The sequence below is a fragment of the Stigmatopora argus genome, chromosome 6, assembly GCF_051989625.1.
Source record: "Stigmatopora argus isolate UIUO_Sarg chromosome 6, RoL_Sarg_1.0, whole genome shotgun sequence".
In the NCBI taxonomy this organism is placed as follows: domain Eukaryota; kingdom Metazoa; phylum Chordata; class Actinopteri; order Syngnathiformes; family Syngnathidae; genus Stigmatopora; species Stigmatopora argus.
Window position 1 is genome coordinate 7,407,866 of NC_135392.1, and position 27,951 is coordinate 7,435,816.

Consider the following 27,951-nt stretch of genomic DNA (forward strand, 5'->3'; position numbering starts at 1 on the left):
GTATACATTTTGGGTCAGAAGCTCGCAAAATAGGATCACGAACACCTGGGTGACAGAGTTCATCATGCTAAGATCGCTAAGATAGCAGGGATAGCTCAAGGGCGCTCGTGCAAAAGGCGATCCCTGACAAGATGAAGACATGCTTCTGTGTGATGAAAAGGTGGGTGCCAAAGCGCGTTTCTCGTATGCTACGTTGATTTTTGTTTTAAGAGAAGCGGGCAAAAGGTCCAAAGGTAGGCTTGATGAATGTTTCGATGGCGGCGTTTTGATAGGGGTAATTTGGACCTGACAGGGCCCAGGCTCTGTCATGAATCAAAATGTGTCAGCCGAGCGCTGGAGATGGAGGGCCACTCATTGTGGCTCTGACACCCAAGTGAGGGGCTGAGGCTGCTGGGGGTCAAGTGTGACACCTCATTAGGATGGTGTTGATTTAGTGCGGCCACAGCGCAACAGACCTCCTCCCATGGGGTATACGGAGAAGCCTTTGAGGGAGGGGGTTGAGACCACTGAGGACCGGACACAGAATGGGGGCCTATACCGCTCTTCACGTCATCTGACAGCTTGCAAATCACGCAGCAATGCTGCACACGCCAGCAACAATAGCCCGGACCCCCCCCACACACACACTTATTACATATGCTATCTCCCTATACTTTTTAAGCATTTCTTCCGTGACAAATAATTTTTCCTTGAATTTGTTTATCATGTGACACGGGGCCACACCTGGTCAGACCCCCCCTCCCTCAACCACCACCCGAAATGAGCTCAAGAGCCCCTGACCTGACAGCATAATTCTGACCTTTCACCTTTGATCTTTCCATTTGAAATTGTTTTCTACAACGTCAAGATGATTTCTGACAAGCTGCAGTTGTTCTCACTGGGCTGAAGGCTGAAGCCTAAACTGCAGCATTTGATTGATATCTTGTTGGGGTTATTTCTATAGTACATTTAAAACAAACCTGGGTGGAAAAATATCACAAATGCAGGAATCTTGTTACAAAGTGAATGCAGTAAACACAAAAAATCACTTGAGCAATTCAATTCATTGTAAGCATGTAAACAACTAGTTTAGCCTAAAAATAAAAATGGGATATATATTATTTGAACTGCAATTGGCTGGCCACCAATTCAGGGTGTCCTCCGCCTGGTGCCCGTAGTCAGATGGGATAGGCTCCAGCACCCCCCGCGACCTTTGTGAGGATAAACGTTTCAGAAAATGAATGAATATTTTATTTGTAATTTGTGATAAGTAAAATGTACATTTTTGTATTACATTGTTGTTGGGAGTTTGAGAGGTGCAATCATAGTGTGAAGTGGACATTTCTGTATGTGTCAATTGTATCTAATTTGTCTCATCTCATCTCATTTTCTGAACCACTTTATCCTCATTGGTATAAATAAAATATTACACAAAATATCATGACAAAATGTAAAATCAATCAATCATGCTATATATATATATATATATATATATATATATATATATATATATATATATATATATATATATATATAGTGTGTCATTTTCTTGCTAATCTCCTCTACCAAACAAAACACATTCAAAGACTCCCCCCCCCTTTATCATCATCATGCATGCCTAAATCTAAATGCACTGAGAATACATTAATAATGAATGGAAGGTGATCCTGTGAAAGGGTCATTTACCCATTTGATTAGTAATGAGATATTTGCATTGATATTTGCATTTTTCCACAAAGGATGACGCCTCAAAAAAAGTCTTTATCATGCATGACATGAAATCCATCTTTCTTAAATGACGATTGCAATTATGCACCAGCGCGAGTGAACATTGATCTTTTTGGATACTTGACACGTTGCATCCTCCCAATCGTACATCTAAACTGACGATTCAAAGCTAATCGCGCATCCATCGCATTTGCTCAGTTATTTAGTCATACATTTCTATTTATGAATGCTCGCTGTCCACTTTTGTTGCCTTTGAGATTTTACTCATTAGTCTGAATAATAACTGTCACTAATTCAAGCTGTTCTCACTTGGCTTTTTGAATAGAGCGAGAGGGAGAAAGGGGCAGCAAAAAAGAGGAGAGAGGCCTGAGAGATTAACTCCAGTGAGCTCACTCTGAGAGGCCCAGGAACGGCTGAATATTGTTCTCGTGTTGGGGAGATGGGGTAAGGGTGCGGGTAAGGGTGGTGGTGCTGGTGGGCTGGGTGGCGAAAGGGGGTGGGTGGGGGGATGGGGGTTTGGTGGGGTTCACTATGCAGCCAGAGAAATGAACTTGATGATCTCAAGGGGGCGGGGAGAGGATCGCCATTCCTTGCCCCCGACAATCAAAATTAGATTGGCCAGCGCTGTGTCAACACAAGACTCAGTTAAGGCATGACATGGGGAGGGAGAGAAGGAGGCAGCCAGGGTGGGAGGGGGGAGGGAGGGAGGGAGGTTAGGGATGGAGGGAGGGCGGTAGGGAGGACAAGCAAACCCCACCCGCCCCCACCCTCGTGGGTGCTTGAGAGATGTGTCATGTGAACTATGGCGATCCCACAGTGTTATTCACTAAATGAAAGAAATTCACAAGGCCATTTTTTTTTCATTGCCGCCACTCACTGTAAATGACTGCTACACGTTTCTATATTTTGGCAACGTGTTTTATTCAAACTCCAAATGATGAATCAATGTGCAAGCGCTATGAAGCAAGGACATTATTTGTGATGAATGGAGCATTGCTTCTTTCAGGCCCTCTTACCTAACAGGCACAAACCTCGTAATCAATTAATCATAACCTTTAGTTCCCCCTCAATCTCATTGTAGAGAATTCTATGGTAACAGTTTGGAGAAGTCTTCTTTTTTGTTACAGTACGACAGTGCGGACCGTAGTGCACCAAGTAAGTTCCACAAAGCGTGCGTGGAACAATTACAGCATCAAATACACAACACACTATTTTACTCAATCCGTTTTGTCTCTTATTTCGTATTTCAGAACTTTTTCTATCAGTCTCAACTCTTTCAGTGCCACTGATTTTCATATATGCCTGCAAGCATCTTTCAGATTTTTATTTTTACCAGATAGATGTCTCATCTAGTAAAACTGTCCAAATGGATTGGCGACTTAAAAATTCAAAGTATGTGTGCACTCACCTTCTACCATTTTAAATGCATCTGATTCCCCTAAAATAATGTTTTTGTTCGTACATTTTAAAAGGTTTTTTTTAATTAAGGTTTTTCCATTACTAGTCATTTGTAAGACTGAATATTCAGTGGAAAAATGGTAATCACTAAATTCTGAAAACAAACAAACAAAAACCCACTCAATTATTGCAAAAAAATACTTGTACACTTTACACAAGATTCTTCAGATTATTTCAAATAAAAATATGGAATTGACATACCATGTAACATGATCATTTCTCCTTCACACGCAACAGGTTTTTAGCATTTAGTGGTAAAAATTTCACAGGATGAGAGTATACATGACATTTATAAAGCTTCAAAAAATAGCTTTCAGTGCCCAAATGTTTGAAATATCACTTTTATTGCGTGAAAAACAAAGGTAACTCAGCTACTGACTGCTATTTCAGATTGTTAAAAAAACACTTTCAGATACTGCCAGCAATCACTGTTTAATCGGTCTATAAATACTTCACTGAAATATAAACTTGAGTCTAAATAGGTATATAGAGGCAAAATAATAGTATTAATGCACCAATATTTATTAAAGTGACTTTGAATAGAAACAAGTTGTCATTGATTAGTTTTACATGTTGTTGTATGTACAAGAAAATCCATTGAGTTTCTTGGGCAACAAGATCCACTTCACGTAAAAACCTGAATGCCAAGAACAGCTGCTTAAGGTCTAAACTTTTCCTCCCTGACCCTCAGTTGATTTTATTGTCATGTTAGATTCTTCTGTCCAGTCCCGCGCGTGTGATCTTTGGTGAACGGTTCCTCTGTGTGGACACACACCAGTTGGCGAGCCAGACAAAAAGGTGTTACTGATGACTGTGTCCAGCAATTGAAACCATTCACTGCTTGGCCCCAATTCACCTTCTTTCTCAACTTTATGGCTAATTGCCATAAAGCTCCTCCCGAACGCTCCCAGCCCCCCAGCAGCCTTTCTCCAGGGCTTTGTGACACGTTTCAATATTCCCGTTGGACTGTACCCTTTCAAAAGAGCCTTTCTAACCTTGTTTTCTCAACCAGCTCGTGTCCGAGTTCATCACGTGAACGGTCTTCGAGGCTTTTACGCTCAGCGTCCAACCCTTGGACGTTTTACGTCCGACTAGTATGCGGCAAAAACAATAAAAACATCCATCAATGTCCTCCCTGGTCCATTTAGGGCGGCTATGAGCGATGTTCTGCTCGGCACGTTGATGAACTCGAGAGGCAGGAGACTGTGAATGTTTGTTTATGTCGAGTAAGGATTTGTCAAAAGGTTTATGTCATTGCTTGGCAGTGGTCTCCCTCAGTTTGTACTGGGTGGTCTTTGTCTGTTTGCATCCGTAAAGAGCTTCGCTCTCACTCTCATTTGTCTCCTATTGATTCTCTAAATTAGGTTGATGAGAGGCCCACCTATCAGGTGGCATATTAATTGGGTCAGGCTGGATCTTATAGGAAATCCAAATAATGGCAACTCCAACCCCAACACTGACCCTTTGTCCTCTGAACACTCTCTTTCACCAATTAGCCTCACGCTGGATGCTCTGCTTGCCACCTCCGCGGACCGCGACCCTTTTCACAGTCGCCACCCGCATTAGCGTGTGCGTGGGACATGGAACGGCAAGGGCAAAACATGATGTTGTCGGTCGTCAGCCGAGTTTGCGCAAGACAATTAAACTGCATTGGGCGTTTTGTTTAATATTTAAAAAAAAATATTCCGAAACCAACAATGGATAGTATTGGAGTTGATAAGCACATTGTTTTGGTTATGTTAATTCTGTTAATCTTATAGAAAATATCTTACATACTGTCTAACTTATAACTATGCTTTTTCTTACTACTGTCACAATGAAATTTCCCGAATACGGGATGACTAAAGTTATCCAATCCAATCCCATGCTCTGAGCCCAAAGTGGATATAATCGTCCACAAACTGAGCTAGTTAGAGAAAAAAAAATACTAACCAATAGATTTCCTAAGCAAAATGTATTTATTCTGGTTTTAAACGTATAAAAAGTTGCAAAGTTCTTGATTCCTTGTGTAATGGGTTGACATTAGTAGTGATGTTCTGATCAAGGCCTAAGTCCAATTTTAATTGGTATGAGCAATACTGACTCAATAATAATATTTTGTATATTTTGTTATTTACGGTATTCCTTTCTTTGTTTAAAAATGACAATAAATTACAATTATGATGCAATATTTAAATAAATAAATGCTAAAAAATATATAGAAGTTTGCCATACACCAAGATTTTTTTTTAAATCATTTAAAAACGAGAGGAAATCACATACAATAAATTCAAATTGGTAATGAACTATTTTGTGAAATTCTTTCGGGAACACGTTTATCATATCTAATAATAATTTGGTAAAATCTATGCTGGTTTGCCTATGAGAGAATAAATGTTCAGACAATAAAAGGTGAAGCCATGCATTTGTTGAAGCACGGATACTTATTTCAGAACCACATTGATGTAAAGGAACCACAAACTATTGATTTTAAGTATAATTTCACTTTTACATTTGCTATAGACTATTAGGTATAGTATTTTGTTGTAATGGGATAGCGCAGCACTGAAAATAATGACACTTCCCTCTCATCTTCTGTCTCCAACTCCTGTTCCTTGTCAATATGGTGGTCAAACCTGAATAGTCTCACATAATTATTTGTGTTGCCTATTTACCTTCTTCCAGTCAAACATCATAAATTGCTTTTTGCCTGCTTGAGGCTAAAATAGCTTCATGCATGACTCCTGATGCACAGGCGTACTGCTATTGTACGTTAAAATTGTTGCAGCAAGCTGCCCTGTTTTTGGAGTGTAGCCTTTTGCATGACTCTTTTAAATGATTACATTATTAAGGGAAATTAGTGTCATTTTGTGGGGAAATGTTCAGCACAATACTGTAATATATAAAAATGTTGATTCATTGTGAGTAACTGTGGTCAAATAATAATAATAATCTTAAAAACATGTACTTACCTTGTCACCTTGATTTGGAAAGGTAGATTTTCCAGTTTGAATAGCATTGTACCAATCACACTGACTGAAATACAAATAAAAACAACAAACTTTGATATTTATGGGACTGATAAGCAAAGTACGGAGACACAACAACAAAAACAATCAAAGAGAGAACAGCAATCCCATAAGCTAAATAAATGATTTATTGTACAAAATAAAAATGAAAATAAACAACAAAGGCAAAAATAACAATTGAACAGTTATTCATATGCACAACCATTAAACTACAATATTGGGGTGATTTATTTCAATCTATACAAAGAATGGCGGAATGAAAAACATTAGAAGCGGTGAACCTGTCCAAAACATCATAAATGTCAACATTTGGGTTGTGACTTACATAGAGGCTTTTTTTTACTCTCATATATTTCTATGAAAACACTTGCACACGCACGCCAGTATACAAAGACTACATTTCAAAATAGCTTGAACAACAATCAAACCATAGCGGACACAACTAAATCCATCTTTTGACCACACAGTCATCCTGTCAGTAAGTCCATTCCAAGCCTGAGAGTACGGGGACCCTGTGTTTTTTTAATTTTTTTTTCTTCCTACTCTTTTTTGGGGGTCGTGAGGGTTCATTTTCACATTTGAATCCTTTTTTTTATTTTTTTTATTTTTTATTTTTTAAATCAAAGCTAAAGTGAGGTAGACAGACTTTGTAATTACTATGAATAAATATAGACAATTGACCATTTGACTCTTTTCCAACCCTCCCTTTGAAAAATTCTAGCATAATTCCTGCGATAAAACAAGTCACAACACGCAACATGTCGTCTTCTACTTTGGCTAACGATCCCTGGATACTCCTCGCACTCTTACGCGGGTGCTTTCCCTTACAAACACGCACAAAAGGCAAATAAGACTCTAAAGTCTCGCTAAGTCTACAATAAAGTAGGTGGACGGGCCATTTCCAGTTAAAGCATTCTGTATTCGTCGACGCAGACTTTTATCACCCGAGGTTTTGGAAAGGAGACCTTTCAGGCCGTGGCTGGCACGGGTTGGGGGTTCCGGAATGGATCGAATGTATGTACGGCGTGGACAGGCCCCCGCTTCAGACAAAAGCCAGGACGAGAGTGATAGCATCAAACAACGAGCGATAGATAACCTTGCTAATTCCTCTGCGCGGTTCCTCGGCAGAAGCTCAAATAGTTTCTTGGAGGCAACGCAGTCCGAGCTCCGCTCGCGCTCGGTCAAAACACAAATAACACTTTACCTCCTCATGCCATAGTGCAAAATTTATTGTTGGTCAGGTAGAGTGCCCCCCCAAAAGTTTTTTTTTCTTTTAATATGTACATATATCATTTATATATAATAATGTCAGAAGGCTCTTCCTTTATCCAACAGCATAGTGCTTTCGTTTACAACAAATGGATATCTCTGCTAGGACATCCAGGAGACAAAGACACACTTTGAGCATACTACTCTCTACTGTATTCAAGCACTAACAATAGCAATTCTTCACGATGAGAATGAGCCGGGAGGGGGCAATGACAGGGATGGTTGTGTGTGTACATGTGTGTATGTGTGTCCAAAATGCTTTATTCCCCCTCTTCACTAAATGGCAGTTAGTAGCATGCTCTACATTGTCTTTTGCTAGTATTGTTTTGGAGTTGGATCCCTTACCAAATTGATGACATGCGATCACTGTATTACAACGGTCATAGATCAATGTTTTTATTTTTTTTATTTTTTATTTTAATCTACTACTTTGAGCATATGGACATTTTTGGTTTATTTACATCGGGTAATATCTATGTATCTCTCTCTCTATATATATATCTGTATATTTTTTTTTTTCTCAAGTTCAGTTAGGCCCGATATGAATCATACCCTGGCCAAATGGTGACTTAAAGTAAAGTGCAACGTTATCAACTGAATGGTTATCTCTTGGGCTTTTAATGACAAGCAAGAGAGCAAATAATTTAAATGAAAGTCAAAATTTAGGTCCTAAACCCACACTACAGTCTTTTGCTAATGCCTTGTGTCATTTGCAGCCAAAAGGTAGTCATTCATTAAATAAAAATTCACTTCCACTCAAGAGTTGTTCAGCGTATGAATCATTTTAAGCCTTAACTGTACATGCCAAGTAGCTGCTTTAGCAGAAATTGCTGTAGTTTCCACTCTCACTGTTGCGTTTTGGAGTTTTTACAAGACTCCAAATAAAACAGATCAAAGCAGCAGCGAAAAGGGTTTGTAGATACGCGAGAATGTCGCACTAAGGTGTCATAAATAACGGGTTTGCTTTTGGATCTTTTCAAAACGCTACATTTTTAAACATCTGCGAACAACACTAACGTTGATTTCTAAGACTTAACTGGGTTTGCCTCCCATTTTTGTTCCTCACTCACGCACGGGTACGAGTATAAATCGAATGTCTCGGAACTTGACACTGAAAATGCTCCAGTCTCCTGTCATCTCCATCCACTAAACATGGACATTTCACAATGATGCCATTTAAAAAACACAACAACAGAAATCAAACATGTTTTTTTTTCTCTCTCATGTTCGTCCGAAGCCGCGCCGCACGTTTACTTAATGTACTGTATTTCCATGGCTACGTCCCCCCTTTTTATGATTCCTATTTCACGCAGAACTTTTTTTTACAAGTTAGAACCATTTGAATTTCTGGAAATGGAAACCCTTGTTTTGTTTATGTTTTTTTTGTTCCCTTTTTTTAATATCTGGTGCCAAGGAGTGGATTCTGGTGCCAGGGGGAGAGAGAAAGCTCCATTCGCATTTGGGGTGGTTTGATGGAATGGTGAACGTGCAAAAAAAGATGTCATGCCCGCAGCTTAAGAGCAGCCACATCGATCCACCACCATCCCGGGAATCTTGCCGTGGATGATCTGCTGCTTATCGTTGAAGTAGAGCATGTTAATGGGCGACATCTTGGTGGGGGTGCAGCAGGGCCCCGCCGAGCCACGTGGGTTGGCGTGCTGCACCAGGTGAGTGTGAGGGTATTTCTGCATGAACATATACTCGCACTGTCCCGAGCAATAGTTGGCTTTGTAGCGCTTGGGCGCAATGATCCAGTCCCAACCGAAAGCCTCGAAGTCCACCGTCAGCGGGTAGCGACAGCAACGGGATTCGGTGGAATGCTCGTCGCAGTCCAGGCCCAGGTTTCTTCGAGAACGTTTGGTCGTCTCCAGAACCTTCACTTCCAGAAACGGCTGCTGGAAACAGGGGGACGGGGGACACGTAAAAGGTGGTTATAAAGGGGGTGATGGATAGGTGAAGATTATTGATGACAATAACATGGGGAATAGAAACTAAAATGGCAATACACCAAAGCATGCATTACTTCTGCTATGTCAATTCAATCTGCCAAAGGCTGTCTGTCATCTGTTATAATTTCACTTCAAAAGGTTTTTTATCTATTTTTCTTGATCTCATTTTCTTGAGAGCGCCACAAATTATGGCATTTGATGAGGATGAGTAGACAAAATAGTTTGATTTCCAAGCCATTTTTCTTCATAAGCAATAGTACGTTTTTAAAAGCTTAAACTGTGTGATGCCAACTATCAACAGCATTTCATGCCTTTTATGAAAATAGTCACAATTGGTTAATTTTTTTCAAGATATTTGACATAGCAACCAAATTCAATAAATTCATATCAGCTTGCTTGCATGTAAACTATTGCAAAGCAATGACATTAGTGGACAATACGTATATTTATTTAGTGCAAAGCTGCCTTCTTTTAGTCATTTCAGCTGCACTCCCATTTGTTGTTGATATGGTGCATGAAAAAACATAAACTAAAAGGCCAAAGGGGTGAAACCACTTGTGGCCTTTAGGGTCCTTGATGTTTAAACAAAAGTCACAAGGATCGTGGAAACATTTTTTTTTCTTTGCTTTGCTTATTTGATCTTGCCTCTGTTTGGAATTTTTTGCTTTTCCCCCCTAACTTAAGAGCGTTAAGTGTTTGGTGGAACTGATTCATTACCGGGAAAACCAAGTCTATCTCTCATTAAAGCAGAAAAGATTTAAATTCAGCTTTGATTGACTGTATGTTTGTTTGATTGCCATTATTTGGCAAGCCTTATGTAGCCAAACAATAGGTTTGTTTGTCAACAATTACCCTGAGTATTTACATAAGCAATATTTGCCTTGGATGTATTTTTCTCGCCACGTGGGGGCAGTAAGAACAAGTCACAACAAATTGGTTATCACTTGTACACTAACTCGTTTAGGAAAGCATACTAATATGACTATAAATGATATGATAATGGTCAGTACTTTTATTTGGGGGCGGGGTTATTTTTTGTTTTTTATTGCTATATAGTCTTGATAAATGCACTTATGAATTCGACTAAACATTATACACATCAAACCTATTTATATATATCCTTTTGCTTTACTATTATTTACATCAGTGGTGTCTAATTTTTTCCTTCCAGAAAAATCAAATGATGCAAGGGCCAAATATGAAAATCTTCATCTTTGATTTGTTAATTAGAGGATCGGAATCAGGAAAAGAAAGAAAATAAACAAACAAATAAATAAAAAATAAATAATATTTAGTTTTTTCAAATGTATTACTAACTCTTTAGCTGACATCTATGGTAATAGGCGTCCAATCCAATTTGACTGGCAGCTATCAAACCATCAATGGCAATAAAACATGATCACCTTAATTTAAATGGATTTGATGTCTATAATTGCCAATGGGAGTCAATGATTTAAGGGTTACAAGCAAGCAAATGGAGCAAAAGTATTGCAATATATTTATATTTACACTACTGTAACAAACTGTAAAACAAAGAAAAAATGTTCCAGAAATAAGTTAAGAAAATCATAATCAAGATAGCTCAATTCATCCAATTGAAAATTTTTCATGTATCATTTTGTTAATAAGTAACACAATACTGAAACAGTGACCTACATCAATTAAAACGTGTTGTCACATTTTAATGAGCAAATGGAAAGGCACTGTTTAAGTGACAAGCTCCATCTAAATAAAAGGTGCAATTGAATGTAGGCTGAATTTAAGCTTCTTGTGCAGAATGTGGCCGGTGCTATTTTCATCATTTGCTGCGGGCCGCAATTGGCCCATGAGCCAAAGATTAGACACCCCTGATTTGCATGATATTTTTTGTAATCCTCATACCAATTCAAACAGTTGTGATGAATATTGATGGTTCATTAGCATGCTAAAGTCACACGAGTCTGCTAATATTCATTTTGTCTGACGTTACCAAATGCGCTTCCAAGCTCTATAATAATAATTAGTAAATAATAAGTAGTAAAAACCTACAGGGTCCCTACATTTACTGAATTAAGACTTCAGTTCTATGTAATTATGCTTGATGGGGATCTCTTGTGCCTGGGACAGGTCTGAGGGTCCTTACCAGCCCCTCCTCCCCGGGTCGCAGCGAGGTAACGGCCAGGTCATTGCCGCTCTCGTCAAAGGCGTTGATGTCGATGCCCCAGTTGGTGTGGGGCTGCTTGAACCAGTTCTGCAGCACGTGCTTGAAGTCAATGCTTTGCCAGTGGCCCACCCTGGAGTTGAGCTCTATCTTCAGGGAACGGATACGGATGTGTCGGCTTCCCTGGTCCGTCACCGGCTTGAGCCGCAGGATCTGCAGGTAGACGGTGGAGGTCTGCTGCAGTGGCCGCAGGTACACCCACAGCTGGGCCTTCAGAACCTTGGTGAACATGAGTTTGGGGCTGAACTTGAAGAAGCAGCAGCTCGGTTTCCCGTTCACCTGCACCAGAGGCTCCGCTGTGAGAGGAAACACAATATTGTCACGTTTGTCCTCCAATTTTCAGGCAGCGGGTTTCAATGTGTACGGTTCAAACGATGTGTAGGATAGACATGCACACTGGGTTAATGGAAGACTCAAAATCAATGGTGTCCAAACTGTGGCCGGCAGAAAATTAGGAAAATATCGTTGACTACGGCCAGCGTAAGAAGCTTAAAAATTCATCTTACATCAGATTTAAAACTATATGGAGCTAGTCCCTCAGTGTTTGAACCCATTGAAATCGATGGAAGAAAATGTATAGAGGTAAGTAGGAAATTAAAAAAATGACCCTTTGTCACAGGAAATGAAGATACATTTTAAAAGGAAATATACTGTAGACCTGCTAATGGTATTCTGCAGATGAACTGCAAATAAAGATCAGCCGTTCTGATTGGCTTTTCCTGATATTTTTGTGGTCACATTTTTCAGCAGAAATATAATGTTTCAACACTATCAAGTACAGTAAGACTGCTTTGTATATGATTATTATGGAAAAGGTTTTAAAAGAATCAACTCATTCACTGCCAGCTCAGGTAAGTTAGTATGGACAGTTAGTATTTTATTTGAAGGGTAAGAGGAAGACCTTTTATATAATAAACATCTATTTATGACAACAGCCCAATAGATTTGGAGTCTCGGAATGAATTAGACCTCAGTTGCCGTCATTAACAACCAATGAATCAAGTGTTGATTAGAGATGTCCCATTTTCAGAGGATCAGGGTTTTAAAGTGTATTTATGACTTTTTAAGTAATAATCTATTGGCTGTGGTTGAGGGCCAACAAGTGTCATGTCATAACTCTTCTATAATGACTCCAATTGAATATGCATATATCAGAAGACAACATCTTTAAATGCAGTTTTCGCCATTGTGGGCACCTCAATATGCCGGCATTCAAAATGGCTCCTCTCATGCTCCTTAAATGTGGAATATTCAGACTTTGCATGGACACATTTCTATATTTCAGTTTTATTTTTATCCCCACCAATCAAATTATTTCAGTAAGTAGGGAATGAAAGTGAACGAAATGCATCTAGTTTAGCAGTATTTACCAATAAACTGTGATTCCACCAGCCAAACTTTTAAGAATGTTTACAAAAAAATCAGGGTTTAAAAAGTAAAATTAAAAAACAAATAAAGATGTATATGACCTAAGCAATTCTGAATTTAGACTAACAACCCTTAATCAAGTTAATAGTTTCTGCATGACCAAGGACACAAAAGTGACCTCTCAACTGCACAGAAGTGGTTTTGTATTTAATATTGTGACAGTAAAATCCCTGTGACTTAAACTTATCAGTTTCAATGTGTTCACCCACTAAGAGTTGTTCAAAGTCAACCAACTCTCACCTCAGAATTATCTCACATTTAAGTTTGCATAGAATCAGTGGGAGGCCTTTCTCAATGCATGTCAGGAACCTTTTTCCAATCTATCTACCCATCTATCCATTCATCTACCCATCCTACCTTCCTACCTACATTACCGAAACCCCACCATCCATCCATCAACACCCCTTATCCTTGTGAGGATTGTGGGGTGCTAGAGCCTATCCCAACTGACGCTTGGTGAAAGGCAGACTATACCCTAAACTGCTTGTCAGTCACTTATAGGAGATAAACAGATACACAACAATTCACTCCCAAAAGTGGTAAGTGTACTGATACCACCGGCGCCAAAGTTAATTGAATGCAACACTACGCAATCTGTGACATATTTGCAACAAATTCCCCATTCATTCTTGAACGAAGACACCAATTATTTTACACAGTATTCAATAGACTCACTTGTGCACATATTTTAGTTGCGCGTATGTTTATGTAGGCTATGCAAAGGATCTACCTTATCTTTTTGTACGCATCCACTGAATAAGGTTGCAATTGTGATTACAATGTTGCAAAAAACCCAAATCCATTTGCATATTAAAACAAGAATCTGTGATGGTGGCCAGTGGCCAGATGGTAACCTTAGATTCCCTTGGGTCAGTTTTAATGAAATGGTTCTACCCCTACATTACAATTGGCAAAATTACGTTTTTTTTCTCTTTTTTTTTCTCCGTCAGCAAATCTACTTTGGCCTCAGATTAAGGTGCGTGTCAAAGAACACGAAGCGCGAGCTGAAAGAGGCAGATTTATTCCTGTCATGATCCCCTCGTGTTTTCGGCAATTGGCACCACATGTCAAATGTGCACAGCGCTTCATTTACATAGACCTCCATCTGATATAATGGCAGCCATCCATTGCATTCATACATTCATTTCCATGTAAAGTGTTCATTTATGAAGGGAAATTTATTCCGCGTCTATCAGGAATAATAATGTGCTGACAGAATACAATGGAATATTTTATCTTTCCATTTGGCCACGACATATTTGGCATTAACACCAGATGTAAGTGAATAAACTGTCACGTACTGTCATGTGTAAGCAATGGACTGTTGTCAGATGAAGAAAAGACAAAACGTGCATGGACTTGTCAATCATTACTCAATAGGAGGTTGCTCAGGCAACCTGCAAATGCTTCCTGGGTCAAAAGGTTATTTGGCACCTCAGCCTAGTTAAGAAATGGGATCAGGGGTCAAAACCGTCAGCCTCTTTACATCTGAGGGGTGCTGGGGAGGGGTGACACCTAATAGCCAGATTGAGTTTGAAGGTCAAGGTCGACCCTATGGCGATGCTAATATTCTTTCTTCGCAGCACGCCTTTTCAACAGAGAATGGTTGGAAATGGGTGGCGCACAACTGTGTCCAATAGGAACAGGGAGGCGAACGCTGAGGTCTTTTTGTTTAGATTTTTTTTTTACGCCGAACAAGTAACATCATTGAACTACGGCCACGCATTGAGGAATATGAACTCACCGAGGTGCAGGCCAACGTTGAATAAGGGCCAGGCCGAGGGGCAAACGTGGTCCTTCAGCCTGTATGTCCAGGCTCAGTCATTAGCGTGTGTAAATAATACACTGTCTCACGGTGGACAAACAATATGTTCCTTTTCGGTGGCTTGCTGAGGTCACGGTAATTAACGTGTTTGCTCATTGGCACGGAACTACGAATGAATGATTCGGAGCTTTGCCTTGGCTTTACTTCCCGATGACGAGTACTTGATTTTCATCGATGAAGGGAGCCAGGTTTTGATTTGGTGGACGTTGGGAATGCAAAGATATCCTTTCTTTGTTTCGTGAAGGTTTTCTCGCTAAGGAGTAATATAAGAAGCCCAGGTCAATTAGTTGGGAGCTTTATTAAACACAGGTGCCCAACATATGAGCAATGTCACTTCAAACAATGACTTCATTGATGAATTCAATTTGTGCCTTTATAGATCCTGTAAGTGCGCTAGTAGGAGGAGAAGGAGGAGGAGGGATGCCTCCAGCTTTATTACACAGCACATTTTAGCTGAGCTGTTTCGCTCGGAGAAAGCAGCAGTTTTGCTTGTAAAGCACAGAAAACCAGCGGGAGACTCAAGGCCTTAAAGCTGTTTTTCTCGTGCCGCTGCAAGTCAAAAGTCACCTCAGTTTCATTCCACAAATCCAATTAGGCACTTTTCTTTTCACATATCATTTTTTTTATAGGATCAATGTTTGCATTAAGCTCCATTTAAGAAAAAGAACTTAAAGTAAATCAAGTATATGTGAGTAGCTCTTTATAGTTATGCCTTTTGAGGGAGAAAATTGTGAGAGCATTATAAATCTTGCGTTGTTTTTGTGATTTTTTTCTTCATCAACATAAAAAAAAAATAATACAGGTCTTGCAACAACACTATTATTGTCTAATTAAAAATATAGAACAACCTGATTGGATAATAATTGAGTTTCCAGTATGGAGGCCAGACAAGTTTATCACAAAACATTGACCAAACTAACAAATATGAATTTCCCATATTAATTGAGCAAATTGCATATTAACAAATAAATCATTTTCTTCTTGAAGAAAGCAAAAAGATGTCAGACGTAAGTAGTAAAAAACTTGTTGCTACTTCCCCGAGACAACATGCTTAACACAATGAGCATCCCACAGATCCTGATGGAAAAGACCAGCTTACAGGAACAAGCGCCATGTAAATTGACTTAGTGTGATTTTCCCATTTGCATATGGCTAAGAACTGGAGATCTAGTCGACAGCTCTGTGGTATGAGCGAACTGTATATCAGTATTAAATGCCACTCGTAAGTCATCAACAAGTGAAATGTGTCACGATTTTTTTGACAAAATGGAGGATCAAGTTCAGAAAATACCATTTTGCTTCTTGGTACTGCATGACAAGCTGTCACATTAAAAGAAATATGTTGGTTTTGGTGTTGTGAAATCCACAAATTTGCCACAAAAGCTTGACAGTAGAGACTCACCCTTATTTCTGTAAATACCGTAACATGTTTCAACGCGGCCGCATTCCGTCCACATTGACGTTGCATATGTTTTTGCTAAAGTCTCGCTATCACGGATATTTAAACACTAAATGATAGAATCTTGCTCAAGAATATTTCAAACTAAACTCGTAAGACTCACACAGAACCAAAACTATTGAAATTGTATGAAAAATAATTTATGTAATAATAATGATGACATAACGGGAAGTCAGGAGCCGACAGAGGGCGTATTGGAAAAAGTGTGTTTATCATGCGACATGTTGGAATACGGGATTGAAAGTGGGCCAGAGGAGAAAATAATTCCCGAAAAATATGACATTTTACCATTGAAGTTCAAACCAGAGGCTAAAGTCCCATAATGTGACAGAAAGAAAGAGGAAAACCAGTAGAAGGGCTTAGGCCTCCATTTACATCAGATCTACTGAATGGTAAATATCTTACATTTACAATCGTGAACTCTACAAGCAAATGTGGTGATTGAAAAACTAATAATAACAATGTTAAAGCCATGTTGTTTTGGTTCCCATGCAATTGATAACTACACCAGCTAGCCCTTCATTTTCTGCACCGCTTATCTTCACAAGGGTCGTGGGGGTGCTGGAGCCTATCCCAGATAACTATGGGCACTAAGCGGGGGACACCCTGAATTGGTGGCCAGCCAATCGTAGTTGGTCAAAGCAGTCTTCAGTAAAATGTTTGGATCAAAACAATAGAATAGGCAAATTTGCAGCTGCTTCACTTGTTCTATGTATTGCTCAATTCACTTTGTTCACTGTTTGGTTGGATGGAAACAAATAGAGGCTTATATCAGAGTACCAATTTCTTAATAATATCCATATAAAAGGATTTTTAAAAAATTGGGGTGTTCTTTTTTTGGTTTATTTTACAGAAAAAAAGGACTCTGGGTTGTGGCTCAGTGAAGTCCAATCTATCAAATTCAGTAAAGCTGATAGTGGGACACTTTTTTTATCTTTTTTTTTTGTTACCTTAAATCTAAAAAGAATGTTCCCTTATGGCTTGATCATCTCATGTACCCCCCCAAAACTAGGACACTGTTTTCACTTTATATAATGTTTAAATGTCAAGAAAAGTATTAACAGATGCTGTGTTTTTCCAAAGGAAACAGCCTTGTTTGCCTTACCTACCCATGTTTCATTACAACAGCAGCTTATTTCCCCGTGGTATAATTGCAAAATATGCAGCGCATGAATTTTACTGCCCAAGCACAGCAGGATTGCAGGTAAGCCTATCAAGCATCTGGTTTAGTCCCTGGGTACTTGTGACGCATAGCCCACGGCCATCTATATGTGCAAGTAATGGAAGACGTATACTAGAACATAAGGGTTTATTCAGCGAGCTGTCCATTTTAATACGAGACAGCGGGCATATAACAAGATTTAAATAACCATGTGGTAGCGGTGCAGCAGAGAAAGGGGAGTGATGTGTTAAACTGCAGTTATTGGCTGCTTGGAAGGGCCTTCTTTAAAGTGGAGATTTTATTGGATATTTGATATTAACACTTGAGAAGATCATTCTATGGCTACTTCTGAAAAAGCACATTACGTTAAAGTTAGTCATTCTGCTCATTACCGGATTAGGCATTAAGGGATGAATTAATTTCATAATGACTGTACATTTTCACCTTTTTATTGAAGGGGAAAAAATGTATTATCCCAGCCATTCACTTGTGAACTAAACAAATGAAGCAATGTCTACATGATAGCATTCAGGTAAAACTGCAATGCAAAATGGTCATCCATTGTTTATGACCAAATGGACAACACGTGATGATATAAATCTAGATAGAAGTTCCATTTGCATTTATATATGTATCTATATTTTCTTTCCTTAATGGGAAATGCAAATGTGCCATTTTGTGGCGAGTGTGAGTTTGGCAGCCGTCATGTTGAATAAATGTGACTCTAGGGTATCCCCACGCACCTCGGCATATTAATCATCGTGACACGTTCACGACCCTTCTAATAAGACAGGGGCCACGGCGTACCCCCCAAACATCCCATCCTACCGCAGCTCCACTCCCTCTTTGTCTCTCGGCCGGTCCCAAGGGACGAGAGAAGGTGGTGGGGGATGCCGAGCTTGAGCCGCTAGTGGAGGTGGGGGTGTGTGTGTGTGTGTGTGGTGGGAGTGTGAAGTTAGACCCCCTCATTCAGAAGCCCTCCCTTGGGACAACGGCAGGCACAAGACTCCTATTAGGACTGAGCACAGTAGCCCCCCAGGAGCAACAAAAGACACCTCCTAATGCTCCCTGTTCTAGCCGAGTGCATACAAACACGCAAAAAAACGCGGAACAACACAAACACGCAGCATACGCTATGCCGGAGTACAAACTGAGTCAAACGACTCCTAAGACTAATGTTTTTAGAGCCTGTTTTAGATGTGTTTTTATTTTAAGGACAGGGGACTGCTCTGGCAGGATTTAGGGGGGGATGGCGGGTTGATTGGGCAGGGGTGGGGGGGGTAGAGTGCAGTGAACTGCAATAAGGTGGACAGCTGGACAGCAGAAAGCACACTACTCTTGCCGCCTGTGTTTGGGTGCGTGGCGTTAATGTCAGGTCAATGCTCCATTTCACCAACTTTTTACATGTTACACCAAAGCCCGTATATACAGTAAGGAAGGGTTAAATAAAAAAAAGTCCCCCTATTTTGGCTGTTACCATTTGCTTTGCACTTTCAAGCCACATCAAATAATACAGTATTGGCTACAATGTGTGTTCTGGGGATATATTCAAAATCTTTAAATGTTCGAATCGACTATATAAATGGGAAAAATAACATCGGATATGGCTGTACTGATAAAATTCTGTATGGAATTTTGGACAAGGGCAAAATAAAATACTGATACGTTATCATGATAACCTCTGGGTGTAAGTTGAACAAATAAAAATGAATGTTTTCAAATTTGGCCTGGCCATGAATGATTTAGGGCTTAACTACGTCATTTTTAAACAACTTTTAGCACTAATTTTAGACTCGCTGCCACTTGCAAGAATACTTTTTGTAGTCGTAAAGAAAACAATTCAATAAAAACATGAGATGAGGTATTCAGTATTGTGAAATGATGCCTTTTCTTCTTTATGTTCTGTTTTTGTTGTCACTAGACTTTGTGTATCTTAAACATAAACATATATTCAGTCATAATGATGAGTACCTAGGTTCTCTTGATTTCGAAAGATTGAAATGTTATACACCGCAATGATGGGCCAACGCCATTTAAGGTGCTCATTAGCAAACAACACATTTCCATCAGTGCGCACGACCTTTTGGTACTTAATCCCGCCGAATGTAAGAGTTAACGATATATTGACACATGAGCCATACGAAATGTACAATGTACTTTACGTTCTATAAGTCAAACTATCTCAAATCTCCTGTGTGATGTAGTGATAAATACAGCAAACAGCTGCCTGCTTTCCTTTGCTTGTGAAATGGAGCTAATTAAATTTTCATGGGATAAAAATGAGGTAATCTGCTGTTAACTGTGCTTCCTTCCAACACATTTGCAACCCCCCTTGAGAGGATCCAACATTATGCCCACACTGCATTTCCCCCGCTTAAACGCCTCTTAGTTTTAATGGATTCTGCCATAAAACGATGTCTTGCCCATGCGACCACACAGAGGCGAAACATATCCATCAAGAATAATCCCTCCGTGATCTCCATTTTATCTTCTCACTCCTCCCACCACTCCCCTCTTCAGCCATGTCCCAACACGGGGCTTAATTACTGCTCTGAAGTAATTATTTCCTTTATTAGTGAAACGAAACATCTGTTTCCAGTCTTTTTAAGTGTACCTATAAAAGCCTTCCATGATTTCTGTCCCTTTAGGATAGAGCCGGGCTGCTTGTTGCTCCCCGCGGACTGACCGCCTTCATTCCTCCACCCCCTTTCGTACGCACAGCATGAGTCAAGATGCACCTAATTCCACCGCACGCTTCCGAATGTTCCACCGAGGAGGCGAGCCAGGCCGCGAAAGGCGCCATTTTTCTCCAATATGTATACCAATCACGACTCCTATTTTTTTCGACAGTGCGCGTTACGCGCCAAAGCGACGTGGCAAACACGGCAGGAGAGCGCGGCCCGCCGGGACCGCTGCCGAAGAGCGTGGGAATGGAGTCGGGATGGAGGAGGCGGTGGGATTCCAGAGGTTCAGTGGAAATTCTAACCCTTTATTAATAGACTTTCCTCCCTTTGAAATTTTATTAGCCATAAAGTTAACAGTATGTTGTGCAATTTCAACAGTCCCGCAGACCTTTCTTGACTTTGGACTACTTTCTAAACAGACAGGTCGTGCCCCGCCGGCCAAACAAATCAACGGCAATCTTTGGAGTCCCGCCGTTGATGGCGGCCACGACACAAGGCGAGGAAGTGTCGGCGTCAAACTGAGACCTCGATGGAATAAATAAATGGATAAAAAGGTCACATAGTCAGCGACTCGCCGCAAATACATTCTGCAGAAGTTCCCATTCTCGTGGAAGACTTCCTGTGTGCGGTTCCAGTTTTTGTCCAACTTTCCAACGTCTTTTTGAGTCTATCCGTTTTTGCTACTGAAACCAAGATGGCGCCGTTCAAGTGGCAGCCGGTGGCGGTAGCTCCGTCCACTCTTGCTCGTTTTGTGTTTTTGCTGCTTTTCTGTCTTAATGATTTGATTTGGTGATTCTTAATGATCCCATTGACTTTGATTTGCTTTGTACTTTGTGCTTTTGCTTTGTTGTTCTGTGGCCTTTGCGACTTTACTGTCTAACTTATAACTATGCCTTTTCTTGCTACTGTCACAATGAAATTTCCCGAATACGGGACAAATAAAGTTATCCAATCCAATCCAAAATAGTGACCGGGGAGTCGAAGACTAAGAGTGACCGGGGAGTTGAAGACTAAGAGTCCGGCTTCTCCAGCTCTGTCCTTTTAGCGCTCTCCCTCTTAATTTTTATGGTTCCTGCACCTTCAGGAAATGACCCTTTTATAGGGTCAACACTATAAAAGACTTGTTTTTTTTGTGGGAGTGGTTGGTGGATGCGTGTGTGGTGGGGGGTAAGTGTTCAAGTTACTACCGGTTCGTCTTTGCTGCCAAAGAAAGACAAGTGATGAGGTTAATAGTCTCCTCTTCAATATATCACATAGCTGTGAACTCTGTGACCCTTTTTGTCAATAGGAGAACTTTTCTCTTGAGTGTGTGTGCGACTGGCTGTGTGTGCGCGCCCATCTCTCTTCTAGCATCCGTGTGTGTTGACACCAGTCCAACATTGTACGCTAATGTATTTCTCTGGACACGCAGTTCATGTCGAGATGCTGGCACCTGTGTGTGTACTGAATACACCTCGCTTTCATGACTTCCTTTTGACAATAATTTGGTACGTGGGCATAAAGGTGTACTGCAATGTTGAAGAAAATGCTGGGAATGCATAATGACCTTTTTTTACCTGTAACAGTAGAGTAAAACATAAATAAAAAAGTCAGTAATTGAGACATTTGGTAATTTTTTGGGGCTAATCCTCATGACGACAACAATGCCAGTTGTCCCCATTCACTCATATTTTAGTTTTTCAGTGTATCTGGAGTCACCAAATGGTTGTGCTTAGTTAATATGTTTACTTTTTTGCTGTTTAAAATAATTTCCTCAGTATCAGAGGTGTAAGAAATTTACCATTTACACTTTTAAATACTTTGAACAACCGTCTTTCAAATAAAGGCCATTTTTGCCAGGTGTAGTCTGACCCTTTGTCTTTTTTCTGCACACTAACTAATTTAATGACTTGGAACAGTTTTTACTACTACAAAAAAACTGAATCTTGAGCATCATTGAAATCTTACACTGAACATAATGCAGATTGTAATATTTAGGGGACAAAATCGGTCGCCCTCAAGCCAACAACCCCCCTCGTGCATACGTTAGGATATTATAAAGTTCAAAACATAGTTATTAACGATTCACCCATTTTCAACTGCTCGGTTCGGCTCGAAATGTAAGCCAGCGACGCTCTCCGAATCTACTCTGTGGAAGTAGATGTGCGAGTACATTACATGCCTTACCACCATATAAATAGCTCTACTTTTCTCACGAAATTTCATAGCAATTAGCTACTCTGAAGCATGGACCCTTTAAACCCCCACTGCGGCACCCACACGTACCTGGAGTGAATACTAAGAAGCAACGCTGGCAGAGGTCCATTTCAGTATGTACTGTGTGAACCCACACGGCCATCAAAGGCAGGCAGCATGACAGGGAAAGGGTGATTGGGTTTGGCGTGCGCGTGGAAGAGGATCGTGTTTGAAGTCCTTCTTATATCACAGAAAAGCAAGGCACTTCTAATCCCAGCAAAGAGACCCTGTAAGGCGCCATAGGCGGAAAAAGAAAGAAAAAAAACGACGCACTCCTCTTAACTCTTCCATGGGTATCATTGAGGAAGGATAAGAAAGGAAGTAATGTAGGGGGTAGGTGGGATGAGGGGATAAGCAGCAGATGATGAATACGCTACTGCGGCTGAAACATGACAGATATGGCAAAATGTATCATTTATGACTTAAGCGGGTAGAACGCTCGTGTGAATCACATTAATCTCTGCCCTGACATTGTTTCAAAAGCAATAGTCTTATATTTCATGTCATTTCAGATTGGTTGTTTCTGTGGAAATGATTTTGGAGTTTTTTCCTGTCTTCTTACATCATTTTCTCTATATGCTTTTCAATCTATTTGACCTATTTTTTTTTTATAATGTGACCCATTTGTCAGCCAGTAGGGTAATTAGACACCAGCATTTTTCCAACAAAATTATTATTAAATTATTATTAATTATTAGAGCTCTGTTACCATGACAATATGAGACTTTATTATTTCTTTGGAGACCTATACGATATTTGCCAATATTAAAAAGTCCGCCAAGAATTAATTTAAGCGCTTTTGGTCATTTTAATACCATATGTAGCTTTGCCACGTTAAAAAAAAGCATTTACCTTGATACAAGATAAATACAAAACATATTTGAACTTTTTTACAAATTTGTTGCAATAAATGAATAAAACGTCTTTTTTCATATTTAAAAGATGATAATATCGATCCAGGTATTGCAATTTGATCCATTTCTGTTCGATCTTCTATAACTAATTGATCTAGCTATCCAGAATAACATACTGTGACACACCTGGTAGTAATTATGATATCAACTATTTTAAAAGATACGATTTGTTCATACATGCAAATGGATGGATAAATGATATTGTACACATTTCCATTTGAATTGCCCTCAGATCAATTTACTCAGGTGAAACTTGATTTTCTCTAAAAAGGGGAAAACTGTGAAGCGCAATTAAGCATCCCTTTTCTGGAATAGCTCCATTTTAGTTCTTGGGTTCCATCAGGTGGTAGCAAGATTTAGTAATTGACTGTTTCTTAACTTCCTATTTGTAGGGGTAGTTCCCCCAGTTTGCACACACGAATAGACTCGTGCACAGGTGTGGGATAATGATGATTAATGACAGAACGAGGGGCTAGCCAGGGGTGGCCAACGTCCTCGAGAGCTGCTATGCTATCCGGTCTGTTTTCCAAATCTCCCTCCACCGACACACCTGAATCAAATAATCAACTCATCAGCAAGCTGTCCGGAAGCTTCATACCAATCCCGATGATTTGATTCAGGTGTGTTGGTGGAGGCAGACATGGGAAAACAGATTGGATAGGGGCTCTCGAGGACCGGACTAGGTTCCCTTTAAATCATTCATTCAATGTGGCTAATCACCATCTTTAGAACGTTGGGCTCATTTTCACTCAGCAAATCATTACCTTCTGAGTTTAATGAAGAAATCACAAAAAGACATTAGCAAAAAGATCTTTAAAAAAAGAAGCTGCAACTAAATACTGCAATCCAAGGATACTAATGACAAATACACTATCGGTAATTAACTTGTATTCCTATCAAAAAGTTTGCAAAGCTGTTTCTAAAGTTTTAGGACCCCCAGTAGTACATCAGGCATGTAAGTCATTACATCCAAAAGAACAGCATACCAACAATTAAACATTTGTTGATGAACTTGAACATTAAAGTGCCCCATGCATGCACAAACTTTGTCAAAAGTTCTGGCGTCGCATTATTATTATTTTAATCGTGAATGGATGATATTGATGACCTAAAAGTGTAAAATATATTTTTTTGCGCAAACTGTCAAAACATTTGTGCCTGTATTGCACCTCATTAATATTTGTTTATCTAATCTAATCTAAATTTAAATAAACTTCCCTTTTTGATTTGAGATGAAATAGAACACATCGCCTTAGCGCTATCTAAAAGAAAACATTTATTTTTGAGCTGATAGATTTACTGTATATATCGGAGTTTCACCACCATTCGGTAAGATAAAAGCAAGCCTTAAATAGAAATAAATACATTTTAAAATCTATATGAGTCTCAATTTCTAAAAATCAAAGGGTTATTTAAAGTCACTCCAGAGGAGATATGGCAATATTTATAACAGTTTATTGTTTGCTTATAAAAATAGCTTGACAAGCTGTAAAAGTTCATCGGTTATGAATACATAGTGACCAATTATGACCAAGCTAGTCAATTATCCTGAAATCAATACTACTGATGACAAAGTTTGTGCCTGCATGGACACTGAAAGTACTTTTTTTTGTAATAGGGGAATTATTTTACACTGTACTGTATATCCATGACCAAAGCACAAAACAGTGTTATCCTTTCTACCCCTGTACGATGAAAATGGAACCTCAAGGACTTGGACTTAGTCAACAGCGAGAGAAGAAAGGGAAGAGGCTGAGTGTTGAAAGGATTGACAATGTGGAGGAAAAAGGCGGAAAATGCCTGGAACAAATGCACATTCTGATTAGATGCTGTGAGAGCCACACTTGTAGAACACATCAAACATACACCAAGAGGCACAAAGACTGATTCCTAAGGCACTGCAAGAAGCAGAATTTTCCATAATGACCTTGTCCTTTGCTCACGTTTCTGCTATTGCTGTTGTTGTTTTTCAGATATTCAGATTTCCTCGCACATCCCCCAAAAATATATGCGGTAGACTAACTGAACACCCCAAATTGTCCCAGGCATGAGCGAGTGTGAATGGTGGCAACCAATCGGGTGGACCCTGCCTACTGGGATAGGCTCCAGCACCCTCATTAGCAAGGATGGATGGAAGGAGGGATGGAAGAATGGAAGAATTGATGAGTGAATGGACAGATGGATGGATAGTCAAATACAAAGATAGTAGAGTTTAGGATGACAGTACAAGTGTAATTAAAGTAGTATTCTATAAGAAGAAATGTATATACTAGTCATAAACATTTGGAGCACATGGGGCCGGCCCCTCCGGCCCATCTTTGTTCAGGGGCTTGTCCTAGCTGATTATTTGGGGCGTGTTTTATCCGCCTTGTGCAGAATATATTACGTGTGTAAATGTTGTTGAACCCCACGATCCTGTAGGGAAAGGTCACACACTCCCCTCGACCCCGAGTGTTTCTCCGTCTTTGTGTAGCCGCGGTGGAAAAAACGAGCTGCGCCTATAAAGTTCGCATTTAAAAAGGCAAGTACGGCCGAGGGGGGCCGCTGCTGCACGAGGGGAACAATGGCAGCTTTTTGGACACACTTTTTCTCACTGCGATGAACAGCAGGGAGACCGGTAGAGGCTCCTATAAAAGGGCGATAGAGCACAGCTGCCAGGGTTCAACAGTAATTTTATCAAATGTCTCCTAGGGGGCTTCCCCGCGGCTTATCGGCGGATTTATGGCAAAGGAGGAGAGAGCCGGCAAATTGTTCGTCCGTCGTCATAACTCCCCGCGTTTTAAAGCCGCGTTATCATTAATAATGCACTTGACATTCGGGCTGCTTTGTCATGCGTTGGCGCTCATAAACGAAGCGAAACAAGAGGGAAGCTTTCTACGCGCTCGCAGCAGCAGGAGGTGGACTCAAGAGAGCAGCTGCCTGCGCCAAATGCACACACACACACACAAACACCAGGTGGACAAGCACCACCATCATCATCATCATCATCATCATCATCATCGTCATCATCATCAATGCCACCATTATCATCATCTCGCCATCATTATCATCATCACCATCATTATCACCACCAATATCATCATCTTCATCCTCATCATCACCACCATTAGCACCACCACTATCATCATTCATTCATTTATTCATTTTCTTTATCCTCACAAATGCTTGCGGGGGGTGCTGGAGTCTATTCCAGCTGACTTTCGGGCAAGAGGTGGAGGCCACCATTCACACTCATACTCATTCCTAGGAGAAATTTAGAGTGTCCAACCAGCCTACCATGCATGTCTTTGGAATGTGGGAGGAAACCGGAGTACCCGGAGAAAACCCACGCAGAACATGCAAACTCCACACAGGTAGACCGACCTGGATTTGAACCCAGGAGCCCAGAACTGTGAGGCCGACGCGCTAAGCACTCGTCCGCCGGGCCGCCACCAATCATCATTATGGAAACAAAAAGTCCAGCAGGTCCACGTTGGACCGCTTCCCAGTGACAAGGGTCATCGGCCTGGCTGAATATTGATTATTGATTGGCCCTAATCCTCCTTTTGACAGCTGCCACCAACAGCTGATTGAGCCAATGAGCCCGGCGGGGTCTGTTCGAATCGAGCAACAACACATCAAGAAGGACTAAAGTACCAGATCGGTCTTTGTCAAAAGAAAGTTGAGCCCCCCCAACCCCTGGAATAAAGTCCGCTGGCGTGTTCCAGCCCCGCGTTACTCACGCTCGGAAGCCATGGTGATGACGGACTCGGTGGTGGCGTGGTACTCGTCCTCCTCCATGAACTCATCCTGGGAGGACGCGTCCCCCTGGAAGTCGTGGTGGTCCAGGAGCTGCTGGAGCGGGGGCGCCTTGGGCAGCAGTTGATTGACCACCTCCCTGCTGATGTTGGGTGCCTGCTTCAGGCGCAGCTTGCTCAGGATCTGCGACTTGATGGTCTCCAACCGCAGCACTTTGCTTTGCTCCCTCCACACGCAGGCGGAGCACTCGTGGGAACCGGCGTCCTCGTCCAGGAGCGACAGGCCGGGGTTGGTGGGCGTCTCGCTGGCGGGGGGCAGCAGCAGCAGATTGGGCTCGTCGCTCCCCGACTGTCCCAGGGAAATGAGCACCATCAAGCACAATAAGAAGTTATACCTCGACATGACGATGCGCGGACGCCAGGAAATGCAACTTTTCTCTTCTTGTTGCCTCTTTCCTTTTTCTTGTTTCAACTCACGTTACCCAGTTAAATCCCCTCTCTTGGTTGCTTGCGCGTCGCTCCTGTCCTTATCCTCCTCCTGGCATCTCATCCAACACCAAGAAGTTGCTTTTTTTGCAGTGGGGGTAATTAAAAAAAAATAAAAAGTGCGTTCCAAGGTGTCTTTATTGCAAGTTGACCAAATCTTTATCAGAAAAATGCATGGAGCCCGATCACGTGTGGCTATATGAGGGTTGTTTTGGGCGTCCTCTCTACTAGTTTCTGTCCGAGGAGGTGTGTGAGTGTACAGAAGTGTCACTGGAAAATGTGCAAGTGCGGTCAAAAAGAGGCTCTTTATATATCTCAGCTGCCCGCTGTCGTCATCCGTCTCCATTGGCTAAGATGGCAACAAAAGGCTTTTAGGTCTGTCACCAAAGTCAAGAGGGACACAGCGAAATGAGGCTCTGGCTGTCCTATA

The 27,951-nt window shown here is 40.7% G+C and overlaps 1 protein-coding gene across 2 annotated transcripts; it reads right to left on the reverse strand.

Annotated features, from left to right (window-relative positions):
* Positions 1-6,283: 6,283 nt before the first annotated feature.
* Positions 6,284-27,780, reverse strand: LOC144075241 (growth/differentiation factor 11-like). Of its 2 annotated transcripts, none has more exons than XM_077602089.1 (3): positions 27,021-27,780; positions 11,514-11,887; positions 6,284-9,334 (listed from the first exon to the last, which is right to left on the reverse strand). In XM_077602089.1, exons 1-3 carry the CDS (start codon positions 27,436-27,438, stop codon positions 8,957-8,959), a joined length of 1,170 nt encoding a protein of 389 aa, XP_077458215.1. In that variant the 5' UTR covers positions 27,439-27,780; the 3' UTR covers positions 6,284-8,956. The 2 variants fall into 2 exon arrangements, with proteins under 2 accessions (XP_077458215.1, XP_077458214.1); XM_077602088.1 differs by having other exon boundaries at positions 6,284-9,337.
* Between the last annotated feature and the right edge of the window lie 171 nt (positions 27,781-27,951).

What these genes read in the sequence shown, in the direction of transcription:
- LOC144075241 (XM_077602088.1), bottom strand. Translation starts at nt 27,438, where the DNA reads ATGTCGAGGTATAACTTCTTATTGTGCTTGATGGTGCTCATTTCCCTG. An exon ending in CATCACCATGGCTTCCGAGC is followed by an intron (nt 11,888 to 27,020) that starts GTGAGTAACGCG and finishes TTCCTCTCACAG; the next exon opens with CGGAGCCTCTGGTGCAGGTG. An exon ending in GACCCGGGGAGGAGGGGCTG is followed by an intron (nt 9,338 to 11,513) that starts GTAAGGACCCTC and finishes CCCTGTTTCCAG; the next exon opens with CAGCCGTTTCTGGAAGTGAA.